The sequence below is a fragment of the Sorex fumeus genome, unplaced genomic scaffold, assembly GCF_029834395.1.
Source record: "Sorex fumeus unplaced genomic scaffold, SorFum_2.1 ptg000044l, whole genome shotgun sequence".
Taxonomy (NCBI): domain Eukaryota; kingdom Metazoa; phylum Chordata; class Mammalia; order Eulipotyphla; family Soricidae; genus Sorex; species Sorex fumeus.
In genome coordinates, this window is record NW_026606101.1 from 10,193,042 (window position 1) to 10,215,705 (window position 22,664).

Sequence of the window (22,664 nt, forward strand, 5' to 3'; positions counted from 1 at the left end):
GCTAATCCCATCCTCCAAGGCCCCAGACACCCCAGCACCCGCTACTGCTTGTGCCCTCTAGTGGTAATAGGCATGAAATGCAGGCGTCCAGAGCCGAGGGTGTGGACGCCCAAGAGCCCGCTCTTGGGACTGAAAATGAGGACAGAGCAATTGGCAGGGCAGGTGCTCTTCACCTCTGCCTAGAGTGGCTGCACCAGGGTTTCCAGGCCCGAGACACAGAACTCTGATGGACAACCTTCACGCTACAAATTAGCTTGTCTAAAATAATAGTTATTACAACGATCTGCTTTACTTGGTGCAGTGTTTTTTTCTCAGCATGCGCTTTGAACACCCTGGCATTAGAACACCATGACAACGCACGAGAGAAAGCACAGGGATTAGGGCTCTTGCTTCGCATGTATCAGGAAGTATTAGGAAGCAGCCACTGAGCACTTCCCTCGGTGCCCCCACAAAGGAAGCTCGGGACACACACACACACACACACACACACACACACACACACACACACACAGCACAGCACACAGAGCCCGGCCCTCACAGAATTTTGTATTCGACAGCTTTGGGGTAGGCCTGAGGGTGTCTCTTGTCATGAATTCCAGGTCATCCAGCAGCTGCTGCCCTGCAGCCCACTGGTCTAGAGGACAGATATTAACATATTAACAAGGACGGGCTAATGGAAGCTAACCCGGCTTCTGTGTCATTCCTCATTTCTGCTGGGCAGGATATAGTCACGGGTGTCCCTTCCAGGAAGTCTTTTTTCTTTTTTTTTCCTTTCTTTTCTTTTTGGGTCACACTCGGCGATGCACAGGGGTTACTCCTAGCTCTGCACTCAGGAATTACTCCTGGTGGTGCTCAGGGGGCCATATGGAATGCTGGGAATCGAACCAGGGTCGGCCGTGTGCAAGGCAAATGCCCTACCTGCTGTACTATTGCTCCGGTCCCCCTTCCAGGGAAGTCTTGAACTTGCCCTTCCTCCCCAACCCAACTCTCACCTGGCTGGCTTTGGAGCTGACTGCCCCACATTTTCAGGTAAGAGACAGCAAGCTCTTGGGAAAGAGGCAGATCTGGAAGTGCCTGCACTCTGGGCCCGCCCACCTCTGCTCATGTGAATGTCTCCAGCTGCTCCAAAGCTGACTCTGCACTTGCCAGGGCCCTCACCCTCCTCCCCAGACTCCTGGGGGATTTGGGGGATCTAAGTCCCCTTCCCTAGAAGCTACATTTTCCAGGTTCCCTTGGGCTACGGCTCTGGATGTTGCCAAGACTCGCTGGTCACAGCTCCTGGGTAGGCGAGGTTAGGGGGGCACATCCTGCTACTCTGCCTGCAAGCGTGGCCGGGAAGCAGCTTTCTGACCGTGGCAGAAGCAGCCACATCTGGACCCTGACTGGACCCGTTCCAGGATCTGTTTCTTCAGAACCCCTCAAATCCCAGGAGGCAGCAGCCTGCAGCACCCTCATTATTGTGTTAGTGACACTGCTCTCTTCCCGGTTCAGGGGAATTAGGAAAAGACGATCCCAGGGCTGGGACATTAACTGGCTCTCTGGGATACAGTCATGCTAGAACATTTTACACACAGTAAAGAATATGTTATGGTTCATAATAATAATTAAATATTCCATACTATTTTTTTTAATTTTGAGGGGCCTCCCAAGTAATTCTGGAGGTGGTGGGGAAGTGTTGGGGCCACACCCAGTGATATTCAACCCACTTGTGCAGGCTGGATGTTCAGTGCTTCGGCTCAGCAGAGCAGTGGTACTCAGGTCTGGGGAATCGTTCATCTTCCTAATAGAGCTATGGTGGAGACTTACGATGAAATGGTGCTCTGTACGTGGTTATTAATTAAAGCACCATTCCAAGGAACAAAAGATTTAAACAATGTAAATATCAGTGAGGGAACTGGTTAAATATGACATCGGTCATAAAAACAAATAAATGAGCTCTCTGTATACTGACATGAAATGATCAAGAACTATTCTTGGGTTTTGTTGTTATTATTGTTGTTGGGCTGGAGCGATAGCACAGTGGGTAGGGCGTTCGCCTTACAAGCGGCCAACATGGCCGACCCGAGTTCGATTCCTCCGCCCCTCTCGGAGAGCCCGGCAAGCTACCAAGAGTATTCGATATGCCAGACACAGTAACAACAAAGTCTCCAATGGAGACGTTACTGGGCCCGCTGGAGCAAATCGACGATCAACGGGAGGGCCTTTACCTTATTGTTGTTGGTGGTGGTTTGGGGGCCATACCCAGCAATCTCAGGGCTTACTCCTGGCTCTGCACTCAGGAATCACACTAGCAGTGAGTGCTCAGGGTACCATATGGGATGCTGGAGATCAAACCTTGGTTTGCTGCATGCAAGGAAACCCCTTACTTGTTGTACTATTGCTCTGGCTCCAGGAGAAATATTAAAACTGCAAAGTGCAGAAGAATGCATAGTATGCCACAAGAAGGAGGAGGAGAAGGGAAAGGGGGTGGGGGAGAGGTAGGGAAAGGGAATGGGAAGGAGGAGGGGGATGGGGAGGAGGAGGGGAAGAAGAACTATACACAGGCCTTTGTACCTGCAGGAGAGAGCTGCTGCAGGGGCCAGAGTGCTAGTACAGCGGGTAAGGAATTTGCCTTGGACATGGCCAACTCAACCGATTCTTGGAACCCCATATGGTCCCCGAGCCCCACCAGGAGTTATCCCTGAGCCCAGAGCCAGAAGAAAGCCCTGTGTATCACCAGCTGTGCCCCCACACACAAAGAAAAAGAAAGGAAGGAAGGAAAGAAGGAAGAGAAAGAAGGAAAGAGAGAGAAGAAAGAAAGAAAGAAAAGGAAGGAAAGAAGGAAGGAAGGAAGGAAGAAAGAAAGAAAGAAAGAAAGAAAGAAAGAAAGAAAGAAAAAAGAGCTTCAGAGCAGAGCAGGTTGTGGCTCAGAGAACTTACTTTTGTAGGTAAGTCCCTAGGTCTGATCACTGGTGCACATCAAAAAAAAGCAGGGCAGGAAGGGCTGATCCAGAGATTGCCTTGCATGCAGATGACCCAGGTTCAATCCTGGCATCACACATGTCTCAAGCACCACCAGGAGTGACTCTTAAGCACATAGCCAGGAATAGGCCCTGAGTACCATCAGGTGACGCTGTGTCCCCCCCACCGCCCAAATGGAGGTTGGAGAGATAGTACCTTGCATGTGACCATCCCAGATTCGATTCCTGGCACCCCATAGGGTCCCCTGAGCCCTGCCAGGAGTGATCCCTGAGTACAGAGCCAGGAGAAAGTCCTGAGTATCTCTGAGTGTAACTCCAAGACAATAAATAAATAAATAAACAAATAAATGGGATTTTGAGCCAGCCCTGGGGGCCATGCCCAGCAGTGCTCTGGGGATCACATTAGTATTGTGGATGCAGCCTGAGTTTCCTGCATGTAACATGCATTCCAACTCACTGAGCTTCCTGTCCATTCCCTTATATTTTTCTTTTATGTGCGTGTGTGTGGGGGGGGGGATAAAAATATTAATTTTAAGAAGTACTCTGGAATCCTTAAGATTTAAGAGCTTAGGCTGGAGAGAAAGTTCAGGGATGAAGTCCATGCCTTGCACATGCCCCGACTTGGGACACCCAGGCACCATGTGGTCCCCAAGCACCACTACTCTCTTAGACCCTCACATGTTGGCCAAAACTTGCCCAGAGCCGCTACTCAGCATGTTGGACACTGCCCAGGAGAGACATGGGGACACACACATACACACACACACACACACACACCAGCAAAAAAAAAAAAAAAAAAAAAGATAAAGATGAAAAAAAAAGAAAAGCATTCAAGAGGGCTCAATACCAGCGGTCCTGTCTTGTGAGTGTGCGGCCTGGGTTCCACCCACAGCAGACGGGCAGCCAGGATGGGCCAGTGATGAGCGGTAGACAGAGCCACTGCCTCTTAAAACAGAATCAGTGGCCCAAAGCCCTGGGGGCCTCTGGAATGCAGAGCCACTGGCCTGCAGAGAGGAGAGTCTCAGCCCCAGGATCAATGGCTGTGACCAGAGGGGAAGAACGGGCTGCAGAGAGATCACATGTATCCCAGGCACCTTAGAAGGTCCCCAGCACTGCCAGGAGTAAGCTCTGAGCACAGCCGGGTGTGGTCTGCCCCCCCTACACCCCACCAAAAAAAGAAAAAGACAAAAAGACCGCCAATAGTTCTAAACTCTCACCCATGACAACACCCTAGCAACAGACTTTGCGGGGGGGGGGGGAGCTTAGGAAAACCCTACAAAACTAACTTTGCAGAGACAAGCAGCCCACACCCCTCTTCTTTGGGGCCACTGGCATCTCTGCTCGGGGGTCACCTGCATCTTGTTTTCTTTTTTTCCTTTTGCCTTTTTCCAGCTATTCATTATTAAGTTTCAGGCACACAGTGTTCTAACACCAATCCCTTCACCACATCCACTTCCCTCCACCAGTGTCCTCTGCTCCTCTCTCGCCCCCCAGCCTGCCTCGGTAGGCTTTTCTGAGTCCCCTCCCCATTTCCCTCCCGCGTTGTCCTAGTGCTCCCATCCCTAATTTATCTCCCTCACCCCTGCTCCAGTGCCAAGCTTCCTACTGAAGACAGTTCTCCTGCTCTTGGTTTTGTTGCCTTTGGGCCTTCGCTGTTCCCTTACGGAGCTTCTTTCTATCCCACATCCAGGAGATCATTCTGAATCTGTCCCGCCCTCTCTGACTGACTTTACTTAGCATGATACTCTCCAGAACCGTCCACGTAACAGCAAATCACATGACTTCATCTGTCCTTTGGCCCAGCATCTCAAGTTTTCAACTTGGGGTGTGTACCCAGCTCTCCTCTGCCTGGAGAAGCCTGAACACATCTCTCTCTCTCTCTCTCTCTCTCTTTCTCCCTCTCTCTCCCTCTCTCTCCTCCCTCTCTCCCTCCCTCTCTCTTTCCCCCCCTCTCTCATTTCATTTCAAAATGAAAGTGTCTTCCTTTACTATTTATCTCCTTTCTGAAATTCTTTTCTGCAAGGGAAGGTGACAAACCTAGTTACAGAGGCAAAGGACCTTTCCACTCCTGCAAAGAGCAGCTCCCTGGGTACCAAGGACTGGGGTGGGGAGGTGGGGGGAGAGGACGGGGGGATTTGTTCCAGCAGCATGTGGATGGAGCACAGCTCGGAGCAGTCTGGCAGTCTAGCAGCCACCGAGCAGGTCTGCTGGGACACAACTCCCATCTGAGTCTGTGCCGGGTGGATGCCTGTGGCAGACTGGATCAGTACCAACCCTCCAGGCACTTCCTGGGTGACCGAGATGGGGATTGGGGAGGGCAGGAGACTGCCCTCTTCCCACTTCACATGAGCCACCTGTATGCATGCCAGACAGGTAACTCAAATATGTACCTACATAGAAATAAGCATGGGCCCCTCCCCCCAGGCCTGTTTCTAATCCCAGAGTGATTTCTCTCCCCATGCATGGGGACCCTCTGCTTTTCATGACCTGGAAGTGGGAGCTGTCGCACAGCCCTGGCCGCAGATGGTCTTTCTGGGCACAAGACACCAACAGGCAGCTCTGCCCAGCTGCCCCCTCCCCTCTCACCTTGCAGACAAACATGACGAAGCCTGATTCTCGAAAGTCCGCTGAGATCAGCTGCCCATAGGAGAACTTCTCCAGCTTCCCCACGGACACGAGCTGCCAGAGCTTCTCTTCTGGCCACGAGTAAAACAGGTCCATTGACCTGCGGGGAGAGTCGTCAGAGCCCAAAGGGCTGAGCATGGCACCATCCCGAGCCTGCCAAGAGCAGCCCCCAAGCCCACTGCCAGCACCCCTCCATATGTCTGCAGGAGATACATGTTCAAAGGCAGCCCAGGACCATCCCCGACCCCGACCCCGTCCAAGGTGCTGGATCTCATCTGGGAGATGAAACAGAAGGTAGGAGCATGGGAAAAGGATCCCGCAGGACAGGACGGCAGCCTGGGGTGGGGGGGTCTTCCTATGGCAGCATCTTCCAGACCCCAAGTTCCTCACTTCTCACTTAGAATAAAACACACCCTCGGCTACTCCCCTGACATGTGTTCTATCTGTCAGTGGAACAAGGAACAGGAAAGCTACTACCAGGTTGGCAGGGTGTGTGTGTTGGGGGGTCTATATTCTGTAGCCCAGGTAGGTGAAGGATGGGACAGTGCAGGCCCTGGCACGCCACTGCTCTGGGCCTGCTCCCCCAGAGAAATAGGGGAGAGTGTGAGAAAGGAAAGGACATCAGAGGGTTGGCTGTGAGCTTAGCTATGGCATCGGACAGAGGGCCCAGCACAACCATACACACACACACCCACACACACCACAGACACACATACCACACCCTAAACCCCACACACACACCATGCCATACACACATCATACAGCACCATACACACACACATCACACCCCACACATATATAGCAAACTCCACACCTCCAAGCTCCACCCCCACACAAACCCCACCCCTCATATCCCATACAAACTCGTGCGTGCACATGCGCGTGTGCACTTATGCACAGACACACACACACACACACACACGCACGCGCACGCGCACGCGCATACACACATATAGGAGATGCTGACTGACAGGAAATTACCTAAAAAAATCAAACCGATTCTGAGCATCCTTCTGCACTTCCTTATCCAGTTCGTTCGCAAAGAAGTCCTCTCTGTCAACCACCAGGAACTCCGTCTCCTCCATGCAGACCACAGTGGCCTTCTTTAAGGACGTGTTGAGTAAGCCTACTTCCTGTGGGGGGACAGGGTCCAAGGCAATGAGAGGCCACCGCAGTCCCTTCTACCTCTCCCAGACTGCAGGTACAAGGGGGGCTTCACTCCTTTTCTCCTCTGTAGGGCCACCCCCTTCCCTCCTGATCTGCTTCTTCTAGGAAAAAAGGCAAGACTTGCTCAAGGCGGAGGTGAGGGAGCGGAAGGAGCCACTGCACCTGGCCGGGCAGGGCTGCTCTAAACCTCCCTCAATGCCCTTCTCTGCCTGAGAGGGAGAAAATTCTTTTTTTGGCTTTCTGAGTCACACCCAGCGATGCTCAGGGCTTACCCCTGGCTGGCACTCAGGAATTACTCCTGGTGGTGCTCAGGGAACCATATAGGATGCTGGGGATTAAACCCGGGTCAGCCTCGTGCAAGGCAAACACTCTCCCCACTCTGCTATCGCTCTGGCCTCTGCCTAAGAAAATTTTTACACAGCCCCATCTGTCATCACTGTCCTCCCATTGTTCATCGATTTGCTCGAGGGGGCCCAGTAACATCTCCATTGGAGACTTTGTTGTTACTGTGTTTGGCATATCGAATACATCACAGGTAGTTTGCCAGGCTCTGCCGTGTGGGCGAGATACTCTCGGTGGCCCCGAGGGGGCTGGAGCGATAGCACAGCGGGTAGGGCGTTCGCCTTACACGCGGCCAACATGGCCGACCCGAGTTCGATTCCTCTGCCCCTCTCGGAGAGCCCAGCAAGCTACCGAGAGTATTCGATATGCCAGACACAGTAACAACAAAGTCTCCAATGGAGACGTTACTGGGCCCGCTCGAGCAAATCGACGATCAACGGGAGGGCCTTTACCTTACCTCGAGGGTTATATAAAAAAAAAAAAAAGTCTACAAATCAAACACTGAGAATAAAGCAAAGCAACTTAAAATTTATTTATTTATTGTTTTTTGGGGGTCACACCTGGCAATGTACAGGGGTTACTCCTGGCTTTGCACTCAGAAATTACTCCTGGCGGTGCTCAGGGAACCATATGGGATGCGGGGAATCAAACCCGGGTCAACCATGTACAAGGCAAAAGCCCTACCCCACTGTCCTGTAGCTCCAGCCCCAAAGCAACTTAAAATTTTTTAAGTCTAGTGATTGCATCTGGGGAAATGTGACTCACAGTCTGAGAAGCTGGGGCCAGGGACCCTCCCCCTTAAGCACCACATGTAAAGAGCTTGCTGCAGCCATCCCCAGGGCCTACCCCTCCCCTCCCCACAGGGAAGGGCCCTGCACAGAGAACAAGGCAGGACTGGGCCTGAGGGTATCCATCCAGCTCACCCCAGCCCTGTCCCAGGAAGCCCCATCCCACTCTCACTCCAAAACAGTCGCCCTTGTACAGCAGTTTCGGGTGGGGGTCCAGGAAGGCGCTGCTGCCATCCTCGTCCTCAGTCACTGCCACTGTGCCCAGGTAGATGAAGTAAAAGCAGTTGGTCTTCTGCCCCTTCCTGATGATCACACGCCTGCGGCCAAACCTGGAATAAGACCAGAGCTGGTGACCCAGGAGCAATGGGGTCCAGACGGGGATCTGCAGACGTGAGCTCTTGGGTCCGGAGCACGGAAGCACTGCTGAGGGCCAGCCAGAACCAGGGGACTGCCAGCCCCATCACATCCGACGACCCCGTGACTAATTCTCAGTCCCCTGCTTTCATTAGACGGAAGCTTCCCGAGCACCATGCCTGGTCAGCCTGCAGAGGAGCATAACAAATGCTGCTAACTTTTTTTTTTTTTAGCTCTGGCTTTAGAGTTCTCATTCAGATCCTCATTCTCCCCCCAGCTGCATTGCAGGGCAGTGCGGACCCCCTCTCAGAGCCTCAGTCGATAACATGTGCCTGAGTGAGCTTGGGAAAACAGATGATTCATCTTATTACGATCTCCCAGAGGTGCGCTGAGCTGACAGAACACGTAGGGAAGAGATGCTCAGATGCAGAGCAAACTTGAAATTTCTGTTTGGTTTTGGGCTACACTGGGAAGTGTCTGGGGGCTCCTCCCACTCTGTGCCTGGGACTTGGGGGTACTTCCTGGCAGTGACCGGAAGACCACATGGTGCCAGGGAAAAACCCTGTACCTCTACCGTACGAGGGGGTGCATTAGGCCTGTTGAACAATCACTCATGCCCGTGGGGATTTTTTTGGTTTTGATTTTGGGTTTTTGGACTATACCAGCAGTGCTCAGGGCTTATTCCTGGTTCTGCGCTCAGGGATCACTCCTGGTGGGGGCCTATGCGATGCTGGCGTCTGGACCTGGACCAGCTACAAGCAAGGCAAGTGTCTTACCTGCTCTACTATCTCTCCAGCCCCAAAGAACCCCTTTCTTGACTCAGATAACTGATACATCAATGGTCCATTGATGAGTTATGAGAAGTCAGAAAGGAGAAGCCCCAAGGCTCTGACCTGAGGGGTGAGAAAGGAAAGACCAATATTCCAAGCTATGGCAGACCCCCTGGTCCTGTGAGAGAAAAGTCTGGCTGAGGAGATGGATGTGAAGGAAAAGGCAAGTGACAGGCAGGCAGGCGGACAGAACAACGCTGGGTCCTGGTGACGCTGAGCAGAGCTAACCTGGAGAAACGCTCCAGGACGTTCCTATAAACAAACCCTTGATGCATTCCCTGATGTCCTCTGCTCCTTCCTGGTCCAGAAATAATCAACAAACCAGCAGTCTTTAACCATATGGCGGGGTCTTTGCTAAACCCTGTCAAATGCGTTATTTATTGTCATTTCCCTGATGGGGAGACTGAGGCTCTGAGAAGGAAGTTGCTTGCCTGAGGTCTCTCCAGGTGAATTTGAGGCTTCAATCCAGAGCATACTGTCTCCACAATTCTTTTCCTACGTGACTTTATTCTGCACCTGATGCCCTATCCCCATGGAATGCTCCTTTAAGAAAGAAGAAACTTCAGCAAATCAAGTACCTAGGAATTGGCTTAACTTAAGAGGTGGAAGACCTATACAAAGAAAGTTACAAAACACTACTTCAAGAAATAAAAGAGGACACAAGAAAATGAAAACACATTCCCTGCTCTTGGGTCAGGAAGATTAACATTGTCAAAATGGCAATACTCCCCAGAGTATTACAAATTCAGTGCAGTCCCTATAAGGCTATCCATGACATTTTTCAAAGAAATAGATCAAACACTCCTGAAATTTACATGAAGCCAAACACACACACACACACACACACACACACACACACACACACAACCCCTGACAAAAAGCAATCCTGGGAGGAAAAAAGACAGGAGGTATCACTTTCCCAACTTCAAACTATACTAAAAAGCAGTAGTGATCAAAGCAGCATCAAGCTAGAATAAAGGCAGACCCCTCAGATCAATGAATGAAAATTGTAAAGCCAGAGACAAACCTTCAGGTATATGGTCAGTTAATCTCTGATAAAGGAGTAAAAACTAGGAAGTGGAGTAAGGAAAGCCTCTGCAACAAGTGGTGCCAAAAAAAAAAAAAAGGAGAGCGAGAGCTCAGATCCCTTTCTAATGCCATGTACACATATCAAATCAAAATGGATTAAAGACCTACATATCAGACTTGAATCCATAGGTTACAGAGAGGAAAATATAGGCAGAACTCTCCATGATATTGAAGGTAGAGGCATCTTTAAGGATGAAATATCACTGACCAGCAAGTAGAAGCAAAGACAGACAAATAGAAATACATTAAACTCCAAAGCTTCAAAGCAAATAAGGACTAGAACACAAAGACACCCACAGACTGAGAGAAATTACTTTCACACCACTTATCCAACAAAGGGTTACTTTCCAAGATATATAAAGCACTGGGAGACTCAAAAAAAAAAAAATCCAACCCTAACCAAAACTGGGAAGAAAAGATGAACAGGAACTTCTTCAAAAAAGAAGAAATACAAATAGCCAAAAAGCATCTGAAAAATTTCTCTATATCACCAATCACGTACTGCCATATAAGTACCGCGCGCTAACCAATTGCGCCACTGGAGCTCTAGCACAGCGGTAGGGCGTTTGCCTTGCACGCAGCCAACATGGCCCACCCGAGTTCGATTCCTCCGCCCCTCTCGGAGAGCCTGGCAAGCTACCGAGAGTATCTCACCCGCACAGCAGAGCCCGGCAAGCTCCCCGTGACGTACTCGATATGCCAAACACGTAACAACAAAGTCTCCAGTGGAGATGTTACTGGGCCCGCTCGAGCAAATTGATGATCAACGGGAGGGCCTTTACTTTTACTTTTTACTTTATCACCAATCACCAGGGAAATGCAAATTAAAACAACAATGATATATCACCTCACACTACAGAGACTGGCACTCATCAAAAATAACAAAAACCAAAGTTGGCAAGGATGTGGGGGAAAAGGGACTCTCTTTCACCACTGGTGGGAATGTCCACTGATCCAGCCTTTTTGGGGGAAAAAGTGGACATTCCTCAAAAATGTAGGAATTGAGCTCCCAGCAATTCCACTCTTATTAATAGTCCCAAAGGACCAAAAGCACAGATCAGAAAAGACATCTGCACACGGATGTTCAATGCAACACTGTATATAATAACCAAAATATGGAAACAACCCAAATGTCCATGAACAGATGGCCGGATAAAGAAACTATGCTACATATACACAATGAAATGCTACTTAGCCTTAAGAAAAGATAAAGTCATACAATTTGCTGCAACGTGGATGGATCTGGAGAGTATCAAATTGAGTGAAATCTGCCAGAGGGAGAGGAACAGACTCAGAATGATCTCTCTCATATGCGGAATGGAAAGAAGTTTCGAATCAAATGGTACTGTAGCACTGTCCTGCCATTGTTCATCGATTTGCTGATTTGCTCGAGCGGGCCCAGGAACATCTCCATCCTGAGACTTGTTGTTACTGTGTTTGGCATATTCAATACATCACGAATCAAATGGCAACAGAAACAAAGAGCAGAACTGGTCTTCAGTAGGAAGTTTGGCACTGAGGCAGGGGTGAGGGGGATAAGTTAGGGGAAGGAGCAGCAGTGCTTGGGGACCATGAGGTACCAGGGATTGAACCTGAGCCTCCCACATCCAAACCTGTGCTCCAGCCCTTTGAGCTACATTCTGGACCTGGAATCATATTTTCAGCAGAGGAAAACTATAGCAGGAGAGCAGCTGAGTTAAAATAATAAAATTGTGTGTGTGGGGGGGGGAGGATGGGGAAATAGCTCAAAAGGCTGAGACACATGTTTCATATGCGGGAGTCCCATGTTCAGTCCCCTTTCCCACAAGATCCCCTGGGCACTGCTGGGAGTGATTCCTGAGTAGTAAGCTGGACAGCGAGCTATCCCAAGCAGAGCTGGGTGTGGCCTCCAGTTGTCCTAAAACGAATCACTTTATCTTTTTTGATTTGGGGCCATACCTGGAAGTGCTCAGCGCTCTTTACTGACTCTGCACTCAGAAATCACTCCTGGTGGTGCTCAAGGGGCCAAAAGGGGGGCCAGCAATTTAGCCTGGATTAGCCACGAGCGAGGCGAATGTCCTAACATCCCTGTCCCTGGATCGCTTTTCTTCCTTCGTTTCTTTTTGTTTTTTGGAGTTTGTTTATTTATTGGCTTTTTGGGTCACACCCGGCGATGCTCAGGGGTTACTCCTGGCTCTGTACTCAGGAATTACTCCTAGCGGTGCTCAGGGGACCGTATGGGATGCCGGCGATCAAACCCATGGGGGTCGTGTGCAAGGCAATCGCCCTACCAGCTGTGCTATGGCTCTGCGCAGGAGGCGGAACTTCATCTCAGGTTCCTCACAGAAAAGGGATGGGAGCGGCTCGGCTGATTTCCTGCCAGAGCTTCTCCACACCAGGCAGCTCCTCCACACTGGACTCCCTGTCCAGAAGCGCCAGGGAGAAACCTTGTGGCCCTCGGAAGCCCGTGTCCGCCCCGTCCCACCCCGCCCCGCCCCTCCTGCCTCGCCCCGCCCCGCCCCGCTCCACCCCACCCAGCCCTTCTATCTCCTGCCCAATCCCCACCCGGCTGTGCCCACTGACCGTTCAAATCGCATGATCTTGGCCAGCAACAGCTGCAGCTTCTCCGAGTAGTTGCGGAAGCTGTCCAGGTTCTGCAGGATGCTGCAGAGGGACTGGACCTCTTGATGTGTCCTCCACGAGGGCCTCTTCATCATGATCTGAATGGCTTTAGGCGGAAAGTGGCCCTGGAGGCAAAGAGCGGGAGTGATCCCCAGGACAGCGACATCTCCCCAGGGGAGGCTCCTGGGAGCCCGCCTTCCATTATCCGGCTCAGGGGACATGGTGGTCACACCCACTCCAAGGCACCTGCCTGCCCACACCATCTCATAGCCCGGAGCATAGCCCAGCTGTCCCCTCATTCCACAGATGAAGACAAGAGGCAGGCCTGTGCTCTCCCTCTGCTGCAAGCCAGGATGCCTTCCCCGGACCTCCTCCTTGGCTCTTCTTGACCTGTCCTGCCGCCCAGCCCAGTGATTCCTCCTGGCGTGGATGCAGGAAGAAAATCCCCCAGCAGTTGTACCTCCTCTGCAAGGAAGTCCATGGTATCAAAGTGGATCCGGCCTTCCTTCTTTTTCTGAAATAAAGTTGGGGGCGGGTTTGAGAATCAGCAAAGCTGTACCTCGCGTTTTATGTTTTTGTTTTGGGGCACACCTGGTGATGCTCTGGGCTTACTCCTGGCTCTGCACTCAGAAATTACTACTGGTGGGCACAGGGGACCATAAGGAATGCTGGGGATCAAACCCAGGTCCGCAGCATGAGAGGCAAATTCCCTACTTGCCGAACTTTGCTCTGGCCACTTATTAAACGCTCCTAAGACCTTCACAGGCTTTGATACTTACATCCCAGAAAGAGAAAATAGGCTGACTTCGCTGTGTAGTCTCAATGATCTGGTATTCCCGAAACCCCCCTAAGCCTTGGCGGAACATTTTACACACTCGGATCATGACGATGATATCTGTGACGAGCTGGTACAGGCCCTGGGGAGATAAATAAAAATCAGTGGGAAGCATCTGCTCTCTGGAGCCTACAGTACGCGCGAGAGGGGACAAGTGGAACACGGCGGATAGACACGGAGATAAAAGGTGACAGAAGGTGAGGCTGGCTTCCGAGCTCAGGAAAGTTGCTAAAGCTTTTTGAAATCATGCTGGTTCCCTTGAAGTTGGCTGGAAACTGGCAACTACCACAGAAATTGGCAACTACTACATCTGCATGTTGTCCAGAACTACTACTAGCCTAATGCCATGCCTGGAGTATACAGGCCTTAGGGACAGTGAGGGGTGAGGAGAGATACCAGGGCCTCAGCCTGGAGCTCTGCTGAGGCAGGCAGAGGTCACAGTGCAGGCTGGGATGGCAGGGAGGAGCCAAGCGCTGGGGAAGGTTCTTGGTCTTTTCCTGGCCTCTAAACACATGCCCGGTCCGTGCACATGGTCAAGAGGAACGTGGAGAAAGGGTAATCAGTGTTCTATGTGCCAAGTAAACAGGGATAAGGAAGCAGCTCAATGCCAAAAGACAACAACCCACCAGGCATGGACTCAATTTCTTCAAAATGTCCATTTCTTTGGGGAGCGTTTGGAGTGGGGAGGGGGGAACACGGAGACAATGGTGGGGAGAAGAGGACACTCTGATGTGGGGTGTGGTGTTGGGATGTTGTATGCGTGAAATTCTATAATCAATGGTATTGTCAGACGTGGTGCCTAAATTTTTTTTTTATTTTTATTAGTGAAACACCATGAGGTACAGTTGTAGACTTACAAATTTCTGTGCTTGGGTTTCAGTTATACAATGATCCAGTACCCATCCCTCCACCAATGCTCATTCTCCATCATTTACATTTTTTAAAATTTTTGTTAGTGAAACACCATGAGGTACAGTTGTAGATTTACAAATTTTTGTGCTTGGGTTTCAATTGTACAATAAAGATTAAACATTTCTTAAAGAAAAGGCATGTTTCTTGAGGAAAACAGCAAGGTGTGTGGGGCTAGAGGAGTAGGGCATTTACCTTGCACATGGCTGACCCAAGTTTGATCCCTGGCACCTCATATAGTCCCCAGACACAAACATGGCCAGGAGTAACTCCTGAGTGCAGAGCGGAGAGGAATTCCTGACCAGTCACCCCCTGGTGTAGTCTCCCACCCCGCCCCCCAAAGCAACATGTGTAGCTCTTTCTAGAATGAGATTCAAGAGACGTTCAAACAAATGCAAACTATGAACTTTGCTTGCATTCTGATGCAAACTGACAAGTTGAAAAGATACTTAGGGACAAATATGAAAATTGAGTATGACCAGCTATTATATTTTAAAATAAGGATTAGTTTTATGCTATGATAATGTAGTTAAGCTTTTATTTATTTATTTTTTAAGTGTTATAAGGCGTGCAGCAGTAATCCCTAGGAACAGAGTCAGGAATAATCCCTGAGAACTTCGAGGTGAGGTCCCAAACCGAAAACCTTATATGGACCAATACAAAAAGCCAAAATGACAGAATACTGATTGCTAGATCTAAGGGCATGTCATAAGTTTCAGTTTTTATGTCTGAAATCTTTTATAATGCAAAATCAACACCTTTAAGAATTAAATTATCTAAGAACAGATGCTGAAACCCAATCATGAACAACTTCGTAAATGATGCATATTTCACTGTGGTTCAATAAAAAGAAGAAAAAGAATTCAATTCTGGGGTGAGTAGCTAGTGCAGTGCGCTGGAGCCCAGTCTCTGCGTGTTGGAAGCCCAGGGGTGTCCCGAGCACTGCCCAGTTCCCCAGGCCCCCCCCAGGAGCAACCCCCAAGCACTGAGCAGGGACTTGCCCCTAAGCAATATTGGGGATGACTCAAAAGCAAATAACGATTCTGGTTATTAAAAAATGAAGAGACAAACTGGAAACTGGAAGGACATATCTGTCATGAATAGATTCAATGTAGATTGCCAAGCAGAATGACAAAGATTATTCAGAATTTCTTTTTCCTTTTGGGTCACACCTGGTGATGCACAGGGGTTACTCCTGGCTCATGCACTCAGGAATGACTCCTGGTGGTGCTCGGGGGACCATAAGAGATGCTGGGAATTGAACTAGGGTCAGACTCGTGCAGGGCAAAGCCCTACCGGCTGTGCTATCACTCCAGCCCCCAGCACAGCGGGTAGGGCATTCACCTTACACGCGGCCAACATGGCCGACCCGAGTTCGATTCCTCCGCCCCTCTCGGAGAGCCTGGCAAGCTACCGAGAGTATTCCATATGCCAGACACAGTAACAACAAAGTCTCCAATGGAGACGTTACTGGGCCCGCTCGAGCAGAATTTCTTAATAAAACAAAATTCTAAAATAAAAAATAGCACCATAGAAAAATGAGCAAAAGTATATGATTGGTAACCCAAAGGGAAAACCAAAATCCTTAAAATGAATGAGAAAATGTTTAACTGCTAATAATGATAGGAAAAGTAAGGGAATAAACACTGTTTTCTACTTACCTCATTGGGAAAATTGGAAATACCGCACAACTATGTTAGTAAGGGATTTGGAAAAATTAAAAGGGGTTGAGGATGGCCCTGGTCGCGCTGGTGGCCCTGATGACCCTGGCCTGCACAGGCTGGAAGTAGTACCACCTCCTTGGGCACAACACTGGTCTGTCAGCCTGGTTGGCCACGGATCCTTTGAGTTACCCTAAGTCTCCTGAGCACTACTTGGGAAGCAAAAAAAAAGTCTAGTTTTTGTTTTGGGGCCACACCCAGCAGTGCTCAGGACTTACTCCTGGCTCTGCACTCAGGAATCACCTCTGGTGGTGCTCAGGGAACCCTTTGGGATGATGGGGATCACACCTGCGTCAGCTGTGTGAGAGGCAAGTGCCCTACTCACTGTACTATTATTCCTGTCCCAATTTTTTTTCTCAAAGTGGAGGATGTTTATTGCATTCAAGGACTTGTATGTGCTGTGTGTGTACTTTAGAGAAACCCACATGCTCATAGAGAGGTCATGGAGATGAGCCCAGCACATCCTAGCTGTGACAAGGTGAGAACAGCTGGAAGAATGGGTATTAGCCTGGGACTGTCACAGGGTTGAACAGGCTAGAGAGGATGCATGCCCAAGGGAAAAGCTAAGCCATCGCCACAACTGTACCATGTGTTAGACTTCTGAATCTGGGCAGTGTTGGGGATCAAACCCAGAGCCTCATACATCTCTGAGCTATATTCCCAATCTTCCATTTAAAAAAAAAAGTACCATGGGGGCCGGAGCGATAGTAGAGCGGGTAGGGTGTTTGCCTTGCATGTGGCCAACCCGGGTTTGATCCCCGGCATCCCATATGGTCCCCCAGCACTGCCAGGAGTGATTCCTGAGTGCAAAGCCAGGAGTAAACCCTGAGCATCGCTGGGTATAACCCTAAAAAGCCAAAAAAAAAAAAGTATCATGTGTCAAAGAGATAGTACAGAGGATAGGGTGCTTGCCTTGCACATTGCCCACCCTGATTAGATCCCCAGCACCCCCAGATGATCCCCCGAACCCAGCCAGTACCCTGAGCACAGAGCCAGGAGTAAGCCCTGAGCCACAACTAGGAGTGGTCCTAAAATTGAGAAGAATAAAACACAGTGCCATATACTATAGTTGCTTATTGATATATGAAATATATATAGAATAAATGTTTGAAGTACAAATAGGAAGAATGTGGGACCGGAGTGACAGTACAGCTGGTAGGGCATTTGCCTTGCACACAACCGACGTGTGTTCGATCCCCGGCATCCTATATGGTCCCCTGAGCACCACCAGAATTAATTCCTGAGTGCAGAGCCAGGAATAACCCCTGAGTATGAGTATCGCTGGGTGTGACCCAAAAAGCAAAAACAACAACAACAAAGAACAATACAAAATATTTTTTCATTAACTTCAGACAGATAATACAGAAGTCAAGGCACTTGACTTGCATGCTGTTGAGCCCAGTGTGATCCTTGGCATTGTATATGGTCCTGAGTACTGCCTGCTGTTAATACTGAACACTGCGACAGGAATAGCCCCTGAGATGCTCTTTCACTGTTGGTGGGAATGCCCACTAGTCCAGCCTTTCTGGAAAACAATATGGACAGTCCTTCAAAAACTAGAAATTGAGCTTCCATATAACCCTGCAATACCACTTCTGGGAATATATCCCAAGGATGCAAAAAAGCACAGTAGAAATGACATGTGTACCTATATGTTCATTGCAGCACTGTTCACAATAGCCAAAATCTGGAAACAATCCAAGTGCCCTAGAACAGATGACTGGTTAAAGAAACTTTGGTACATCTACACAATGGAATACTATGCAGCTGTTAGGAGAGATGAAGTCATGAAATTTGCTTATAAATGGATAGACATGAAGAGTACCAAGAGTATCGTGCTAAGTGAAATGAGTCAGAAAGAGAGGGACAGACATAGAAGGACTGCACTCATTTGTGGAGTATAAAACAACATAACATGAGGCTGACACCTAAGGATAGTAGATACAAGGGCCAGGAAGATTGCTCCATAGCTGGAAACCTGCCTCATGGGCAAAGGGGAGAAGGCAGCTGGAATAGAGAAGGGATCATTAAGAAAATGATGGCTGGAGGAACTGGTCGGGGTGGGAGATGTGTGCTGAAAGTAGATAATGGACCAAACATGATAACTTCTCGGTTTCTGCACTGCAAACAATAATGCCCAAAAGGAGAGAGAGTATGGGGAATATTGTCTACCATGGAGGCAGGGGAAGGGTGGGAAAGGGGGGGGTATACTGGGGATATTGGTGGTGGGGAATGTACACTGGTGGAGAAATGGGTGTTTGATTATTGTGTGATTGTAACCCAAACATGAAAGCTTGTAACTATCTAATGGTAATTCAATAAAACTAAAAAAAAAAAAAAAAGGAATAGCCCCTGAGCACTGCCAGCGTGGCCTCAAACAGCCCTCCTGCCCCTGAGCACTGCCAGTGTGGCCTCAAACAGCCCTCCTGCCCCAAATAAAGGGGAACATATGTGGTGTTGGGGGTCCAACCCAGGTATGCCTTATGCAAGGCAAGAATCTTCACTGCTGTGCTACCTCCCTAGCCCTAGAAAGGCTTTAACAAAATGAATACTGAATACAATCTGCTATTGTCAGGAACTAACCTAAGCCCTTTATATGGATCAGCTTATTTCCTAGTCAATGCCTATCTAGGCGGGAGCTACTATCTCATCTTCACCCTCAACAGAGGAGGAAACAGGTGCCACAACTAAACCCAGTCCCCTGCTCAGAGACAGGGGTTTGCTTCCGGAAAGTCTCCAGAGCCCAGGGTTCAGCCACTTGTTCTCCCACTGCTTCCAGATCTCGTCCTGTTGGTCTCAAAACAGCAGCAAGTGGGGGACGAGCAGGACACGCAGGCTGAGTGGAGCCTGGGACTTGCCCAGTGTCGAAGAAGTAACAGGTCAAGCCGCAAGGCTCAGGAGCCCAGTGTGAAGTCTCTCCTGCACTGAGCTCAAGGGCTCAGGCAGGGGCTGGAGCCATAGGTACAGAGGGAGGGTGTTTACCTTGCATGTGGCCTTCCTGGATTCGATATCCGGCACCTCATATGGTCCCCCGAGCACTGCCAGGAGTAATTCCTGAGTGCAGAGCCAGGAATAATACCTGAGCATTTCCAGGTGTGGCCCAACACCCCAAACAAAAGGTTCAGGGGTCACATTCACCCTCCCACACCTGCCTCTCCCTCCCCGGACTCTCGCTCCTCACCAGTTTTGCCTTCCTGAGCTTCCAGGAATGAATCAGCTTATTTTTCCATGTGGTTACTGAGGTGGCCAAGGGACGAATCACTGCTTTGTTTTTCGGGGGCATGACCACAAATCCTTGCCCCCTGAGAATCCAATTATATTGGAAAACAAATAGATTCCTTCTGTAAGAGTTTCTCTCTCCTCACTTCACGTGCCAACAACGGCTCACATCCTCACCTTGGAGAAAATCTGCTCTCAGAACCTCCTATGAAACAATGGAGGATTCTAGAAAGAAAAAAAAAAGCCAACAGGGGCTGGGAAACTGGTCAATTCTAGACACCCACATTTGAAAAAATAAGGCAACTGACAACACCCAACTTCCTATCCTCTCATCAAAATACACTGACACTATAGAAATCACCTGTACCATGACAGTTTACAATTGTCATAGCAAGCAATCAAAAATTATTCAAATCTGAGAATCGCTACCCCTCAAATCTCCCTCTTCTCTGGAATCCCATACATGTCCTGCTCCTTGCTGATTTATGCTATTTCCACACCCAAAGCATCAAGAAGCGTGTGTGGACACAATACTTCTCTCTTAGTCCCAGCACGCTTCTTCTCTGTCTTAGAAATAGCACAGCTTGCTGGTTTATACCTGTACCTGATCTTTTCGCTTTACTTTTGCTTTGTTTGGGGCCACACCTGGTGGTGTTCAGGACTTACTCCCAGCTCAGCACTTGGAGTTGCTACTGACAGTGCAAAGGAGACTATATGCTGTTGGGGATCAAACCTGGTGTTAGCCTGCTCTCCAGCTAACTGGACTCTTTGCCCAGCTCTGCATTCTGGTTGTTCTGGTTCTTACTGTTTGGTCTGAGTTGGCCATGCTTGGCAGTAGTTGGAGGCTCTTCCTGGCTCTGCACCTGGGTTCTGGCCATAAACAAGGGATCATGTGGTACCAGGGATAGAACCCAGGTTTCCTGCATGCAAAGCATATCTCTCAGGCCCCTGACGCAGATTCTTGAGTCTCTAATAAACTGAGTGCGCTAATAAACTACTTTCTATACTTTTTTTTTGAGGGGTGGGGGTCACACCTGGTGTGTTGAAGGTGCTGCACTGCATTTGGATCACTCCTGGCAGGGCTCAGGGGATCTTTCGCAGTGCTGGAGACCAAACTTGGTCAGACACATGTGAGGTAAGCAAGCACTCTACTCTCTGTTCTCTCTCTGATCCTTTCTGTACTTTTTGGGCTCTCTCATCTTTGTGGCAAAATCAAGACTGGACACGCAAGAGAGGGCTAATAGCTCTAGTCCTGACTAGGCTTCTTCTAAAACAGAAGTTGTACAACAGATGTTTACAGAACCTGGCTATGTAAAAAGCATAAATGTACAAGCAAGCACAAAGGTCAAGAGCTGTGGTTTCCGTTTATATGGGTTCACAATATGGTGGGGGCGAAAAACGCTTTCTGCGGCCATCAGCAAAAGTGGCACATAATGGGGCTGGAGAGAGAACAGTGGGTAGGGCATTTGCCTTACATGTGGCCAACCCTGGTCAGATCCCCAGCACTGATTATGGTTCCCTGAGCACTGCCAGGACTGATCCCTGAGCTCCACCAGGTGTGGTCCAAAAACAGAAAAAAAACTATTGTTCTGAAAGTGCTGCCTCTCCCTTTTCCCTTTCCTTCGTGGCTGCTGGGTGAGGCACTTCAAAGGTAGTTCATAAAGGTTCTCAGGGCAGGCGCTTGGTATTCCCAGCATCCACTGGTGATCACTGCTCACCACCCACAAGTAGAGGTGGCATAAACAGTCCTTATAGGGTTACACTTCAGGGTGTAACGCTGTAAGGGTTACAGGGTTACAGCGCCTGTGCACCGCAGTACAGAGAGCAGATGTGCATCCAGATGACACCAGGGAACACATTGATGTTCTTTACCTTTTAAGTCTATGACAAGAGAAGTACACCATATGAGGGTTACAGAATCAAAGGTTATATGCCAATTTTTGGACTGAAAAAATTGTGTGGCGATCATGTGGTAACATAAGGTAAGGGCTGGCTCAGAGCTTCCCTGGTGTCACTGGCACCAAGGAGAAGCAGGCATGTAACTCATCAAGAAGTAAGACAGACATATGCCAACTTCACTGCCCTGGAGAGACGAGAAGCAGCAAAGACTAGACTCCACACACAAATCCAACTCACAAACTGTTCCCCCACATACCGGAAAGTTCTTACAGGCTGACATTTTACCCAAAGCCCTTCTCTATGCATAACTAAAACATATGGACCCAGGAAGAACTTAGTGCATTTAAGGGGAAGTGAGAGCCAAAAATAAACAGTACCAGGAGCTGGGGATTGGCTGAGAGGTAGAGAGCATGCTTCGCGCACACAAGGCCCTGAGTAGATCCCCAGCACTCAAGCAAGGGAATAAAACCAACCCCAAAATCAAAATTAATAGTTCTAGGCCTATATAAATACATTACCACCACCACCCCCCAAAAAAAAGATTAGAAAGGGCTGCAGGGAAAGGAAAAAACAAATAGGAGATGAAAGGATTTCTCACTGGAAAAAAAAATTTTTAATTAACACAAAACAGATGATAAGCATGAACAAGAGAGAACTCAAAGGGCTTAATGAAATTTAAAATGAGATCAAAGCAAAGATGCCATAGTTCAAAGAAGAGATGACAAAACAGCTGGAGGAAACAGCACTGGTGTAGCTGAGGAAAGAAGTGTTTTTTTAAAAAAATCTTATAAAATATGGGGGAAATTGTCTGCTATAGAGGCGGGGAAGGGTTGAGATGAAGGGGATAGTGGGGATATTAGTGGTGGAAAATGTGCACTGGTGGAGGGATGGGTGTTCGATCGTTGTATGACTGAAACTCAAAAATGAAAGTTTTCTAACTATCTCATGGTGATTCATGATTAAATTAAAAAAATCATTAAAAACATCTTATATGTTAGAGTCATTTCAGAAAAACCAAACCTGCAGCTAGGCTGGAAGGGTCCTGCCAGGGTCATAGGGCAGTCCTAAGGCTTTAAAAAATTTAGCTAGCTTTACTAGCTAAGATAGGTGTGCCAGAAGCAAGAGAAGACACTGGAGGTGAGTAGTTAAAAAGGAGCCAGGAAATAATACAGGCAACAAGGCTGAAGATTTAGAGAGAGATGCGAGGTACCTAATGCAGGGGTTTCTGCACCAGGGCAAGAACTGACAGGCCTGGGGGCTCGAGTGCATGCTTTGCATGCGGAATGCCTGGGTTCAATCCCCCGTACCAGATGGTCCCCCGAGCA

At 49.0% G+C, this 22,664-nt stretch overlaps 1 protein-coding gene across 1 annotated transcript in view; it reads right to left on the bottom strand.

Moving 5' to 3' along the window:
- Positions 1 to 22,664, bottom strand: part of CNBD2 (cyclic nucleotide binding domain containing 2) — a 62,075-nt gene that overhangs the window by 26,462 nt on the left and 12,949 nt on the right. The window contains exons 3-8 of the mRNA XM_056121530.1: positions 13,536 to 13,673; positions 13,217 to 13,270; positions 12,718 to 12,881; positions 8,055 to 8,211; positions 6,567 to 6,718; positions 5,547 to 5,685 (exon numbers count right to left, since the gene is read on the bottom strand). Of these exons, the coding sequence (XP_055977505.1) occupies positions 5,547 to 5,685; positions 6,567 to 6,718; positions 8,055 to 8,211; positions 12,718 to 12,881; positions 13,217 to 13,270; positions 13,536 to 13,673 (804 nt within the window). The remainder of the gene's footprint in view (positions 1 to 5,546; positions 5,686 to 6,566; positions 6,719 to 8,054; positions 8,212 to 12,717; positions 12,882 to 13,216; positions 13,271 to 13,535; positions 13,674 to 22,664) is intronic.